At 47.5% G+C, this 4,282-nt stretch overlaps 1 protein-coding gene across 1 annotated transcript; it reads left to right on the forward strand.

Moving 5' to 3' along the window:
* The first annotated feature begins 625 nt into the window (after positions 1-625).
* On the forward strand, positions 626-2,454 carry LOC119273189. Its single transcript, XM_037554445.1, has 3 exons — positions 626-1,212; positions 1,483-1,617; positions 1,820-2,454. The coding sequence occupies exons 1-3, from the start codon at positions 634-636 to the stop codon at positions 2,048-2,050; spliced, it is 945 nt and encodes a 314-aa protein (XP_037410342.1). The 5' UTR covers positions 626-633; the 3' UTR covers positions 2,051-2,454.
* The last annotated feature ends 1,828 nt before the right edge of the window (positions 2,455-4,282 follow it).

Here is a 4,282-nt window from a genome sequence, read left to right on the forward strand (position 1 = left end):
CTAGGGCCCAGGAGAGTCCTGATTCGGACGGACATTTGGCCCAACATTTCTCGCTCGCTAGCGACTTCCGAAACCCTCGCTTCCATTCCTCAATCATTCCGCAGGACCAAACCCTCCTCCGCCCTCCGCCTCCGCCCACCACCGGCGGCCATGGACGACCCGCAGTTCCTCGTCGGCACCCCCAGGAGCGAGCTGCTCGCGCGAAGGCCGGGACCCTGCGACGCTCGACGTCGGCATAAACCTGGTGCTCTATTTCGTGTACGACTACCTCCCTCACCCGCCCGTCTCCCCCGCCCCCACCACCACCCTCTCGCTCGCCGGCGCGTCCTGGGTCTCCGACGGCGTCGACCGCATCAGCCGCCTCCCCGATGTGCTCCTCCGCGACATCATCACCCGCCTCCCCACCAAGGACGCCGCGCGCACCGCCGCCCTCTCCTCGCGCTGGCGCCCACTCTGGCGCTCGGCCCCCCTCGCTCTTGTCGACAGCCACCTGCTCCCGGACGGCGGCGCGGCCAGGCAGTTCACCATCGGCGCTCCCTCTCCCCGCGCCGTCACCGACGCGGTGTCCCGCGTCCTCGCGGCGCACCCCGGCCCCTTCCGCTGCGTCCACCTCACCCAGTCACCCGGACCATAATGGAGGAGCACCGCGGCGAGATGGCGCGCTGGCTCGACGTCCTCGTCGCCAAGGGAGTCCAAGAACTCGTCTTTGTCAACCGCCCTTGGCCGCTAGACCTGCGCCTCCCGGCCACGCTCTTCAGCTGCTCCTCCCTCACCCGCCTCTATCTCGGCGTCTGGAGGATCCCGGACACCGCCGCCGTACCACGCGGCGCCAGATTCCCCAACCTCAAGGAGCTCGGCCACTGCATGACTGTCATGGAGGACCGCGATCTGGCATTCATGCTTGAAAGAAGCCCCGTCCTGGAGTCCCTCATCATCATGGGGAGCCAGACCGGAGTGCGCCTGCGCCTCGTCAGCCAAAGCGTGCGGTGCTTTCAGCTGGGATATACCTACTTGGAGGACATCGAGGTGGTGGATGCACCTCGCCTGGAGAGGCTCTTCCAGTCGGATAATTTTCGCCAGAGCGGGCTCACTGCCCCCAGCATCAAGAACTGCTCTTCCAAGATCAAGATTGGGCGTGCACCTAACCTGCGTGTGCTGGGATACATTCGGCCAGGAGAGCAAGAGTTGGGGATTAGCAACATCATCATCGTGGTACATCCTAATTTAATTTGCATCTCTGCCGTGTCAATTAGTAACAATGCCAATCTATGGTCCCAATTAGTTCATCGTGGTATGCAGCTCGCTTGTAGTGCTAATCTAATTTGCATGTGTATAAAGTATACCTGCTATGTCAATATATGATCTGAATTTGCATGTGTACAAGGAGAGCATTATCCCTAATTTGATTTGCATGTGTAGCTGTGCTGTGTCAATTAATAATACTCCCAATTAGCTGTTTATCTGTCCTTGGGTGCATTGCAGGCTGGAACAAAGGAGAGCATTGTCCCTAGTGTCCAGATTTTGGCCATAGAGGTGCAATTCGGTTGCCGCAATTCTGTCAAGAAAGTGCCTGGTTTTCTCAGATGCTTTCCTAACCTGGGGACCCTCCATGTCCAGGTAAAATTGGTTAACTTCACTACACTTACTGCATTGGCAATTTTTAATTCTGTCAGAACTGATTATTTATCTAGCAAGGTCAGAACTGTGAGTCAGATTAATTATATGATTGATGGCCTGCTGCAGCATGATATGTCCTCATAGATAAGATCCCTGAACTATGCATGTGCTAATATGGCCTGCCGATTGATTTCATTTGCAGTCCGCACGCATACCTAAAGAGTCCACTGGCAAGGTGAATCTCAAGTTCTGGCAGGAGTGCGGTCCCATCAAATGCGTACTGCAGAGCTTGAAGAAGGTGTTCTTGTACGAGTTTCGAGGGTCAGAAGTGAAGTTGCTTTCCTCAAGTTCATCGCGGAGAGAGGTGGGGTGCTGGAGCAGATGGTGGTTGTGGTGGCCAAGGAATGTTTCTCTCCGGGAAGTGATGGTTTGAATGCCAAGCTGAAGCCTCTGACCAACGCAAAATGGAACAGCAAAGGTTGCAAACTTGAGCTCTTCAAGAGCCCACTCACTGATGTGGCAGGTCCAATTTGCAGCCACCGACATGCTTCTGACTTCGGGTTTGCTGACCCCTTTGACCTCGAGTTCTACTGCGAATCTGAAACGATCTCCGTAAGTTAATAAGTAGCAGTATGCCGTGCCTCTTGTGGTGCAAGACTACTGGTAACTAGTTAGACTTTGTGTTGTCGGGAATGACAGACAGGAGCTAAAAATACCTGCATTTCTATTGGCAAGCTTTCTGCATGATGAGGTTGTTTCTTGTTTGTGCCAAGTCAAGACTTATGTGGCTAAATGCTGGTGGAAGAAGTAACAGATCGAATTAGATAAAAAATATTAGTACCTTCCAAGCCAATCACCAGGGCTATCTAGTACTCTAGTGCCTAGCTAGTATGGTTTTTCTGGTTTGTCCAACTGCAATTTCATTAGCATGTTGTGCATTTGTTATTACCATGAATCAATCTGTTATGCATTAGAAAGGTGTCACTGTCAGTTTGAATGAGTATAATTAATTATTACCATAATTATGTTCTTTAGTTTTGCTTTTCAGACTTTTACAGTTTCCTTTTGTTAAGTATTACTCCCTCGGTTCCATAATAAGTGCCGTGGTTTTAGTCATTTGAACTAAAACCACGACACTTATTATGGAATGGAGGGAGTATTACTGATTACTGTAGTTGCGCAGATATATGTGAAATCTTCGCAAAACAAGAATCATATCTTCACCTGTTGAGCACTAAAACTACTCTGGTTTGCCTACCTCTCTAGTTACAGAGGGGTGAGAGGGGCTTCGTCGTTTTAGTCACGTGACCAGGTCATTGGTTGTTTTGAAAAATAGATCATTTTGCTCTTATGTCCTGAGCACACTGTGTGTGGAACACATGGATTACAGAATAGTACTTTTAAAGTAGCACAGACCAAACTGGAAAAATGAAGGTAGCAAGTGCACTGCAATTGAAGCGGCACACAATCAATCAAATGTACTCCTTTACGGCCTATCGATCCGATTCAGCTTCGATTTAGTGACGAGTTAGATATCCATGAGTTGAATTTAGTTTGCTCTGGTTCAGTATTTTCGCAGGCCAGCTGAATCTGTCCAGCTTGCCTCTTACATCCAGATGATGACCTTGTGCTTACTATTATTGATATGCATTCCTTCCATCCTTGTCATGGAGATCTTATCTCAATTCTATTCCAATACCTTTTTCACACAGACTTCACACGAAGAATTAGTAGAGAACTTAAGCAAACATTTCAATGAAATCTCATTGTTTTGATTAGGGAAAATGCGTTCATATGAAGCCCCATGCATGAATACACACATAACATCTAGGGATTTCAAACATGTCTAGACAAATTTCTGGTAATTTTTAAAAGACCCACAAATAAGTTCTTTGTGTTTTGATGGGTTTCAGAAACATGTAATCCTGTTTTCAATGAACTAAAGAAATATTTCGAAAGAATTCATACTGATTTTCACACATCAATTCTCACGAATACACACAATATCTAGGGATTTCAAACATGTTTATACGATTTTCGGTCAACTTTTTACAAGTCTTAGAAACAAGTTCAACCATGTTTGGATGGGTTCCAGAAACATCTAATCTTGGTTTCAATGGACTTCATAGCCATTTTCAGCAAAATTCACACTGATTGCACAGCTGTTTTAGACAATTCATACAAGTGTCGCCGCGGCGTGGTGGGGCTGTTGGTGATGTTTTTAATCTTGTAATGCTACCATGGATGTCAGTTTCATATTGGATTGGTCACAAATTCTTTTTGGACTTTAAGAAAAAAAACAGCACAGCCAACTATCAACAAACAAGAATAGATCAGCCAACTAACCACAGCACACTCAGACTCAGGGCTTCCAACTCTTTCTCACACTAGAGTCCATAGATTGCTTGGTTTCGACTAGGATTGATGACGACACAGCGGCCGAGTTATCAAAATGACTTCTACCTTGTTTAAAAAAATGACTTCTACCCTTTTGGCAACAGAATCAAAGCCAGTGCAATTTCACTAACCAAGGCTAGCATAAACTATTACTCTCTTGGCAACAGAGTCTATGAATGAACTGCTCATCTTGTGCTAAATGTCTAGTGAATAGGGAAACCCACATCTGTCAATGTTACGCAGTTACACCCTTACTATTACTTTTGTT

The sequence above is a fragment of the Triticum dicoccoides genome, chromosome 3A (assembly GCF_002162155.2).
Source record: "Triticum dicoccoides isolate Atlit2015 ecotype Zavitan chromosome 3A, WEW_v2.0, whole genome shotgun sequence".
In the NCBI taxonomy this organism is placed as follows: Eukaryota; Viridiplantae; Streptophyta; class Magnoliopsida; order Poales; family Poaceae; genus Triticum; species Triticum dicoccoides.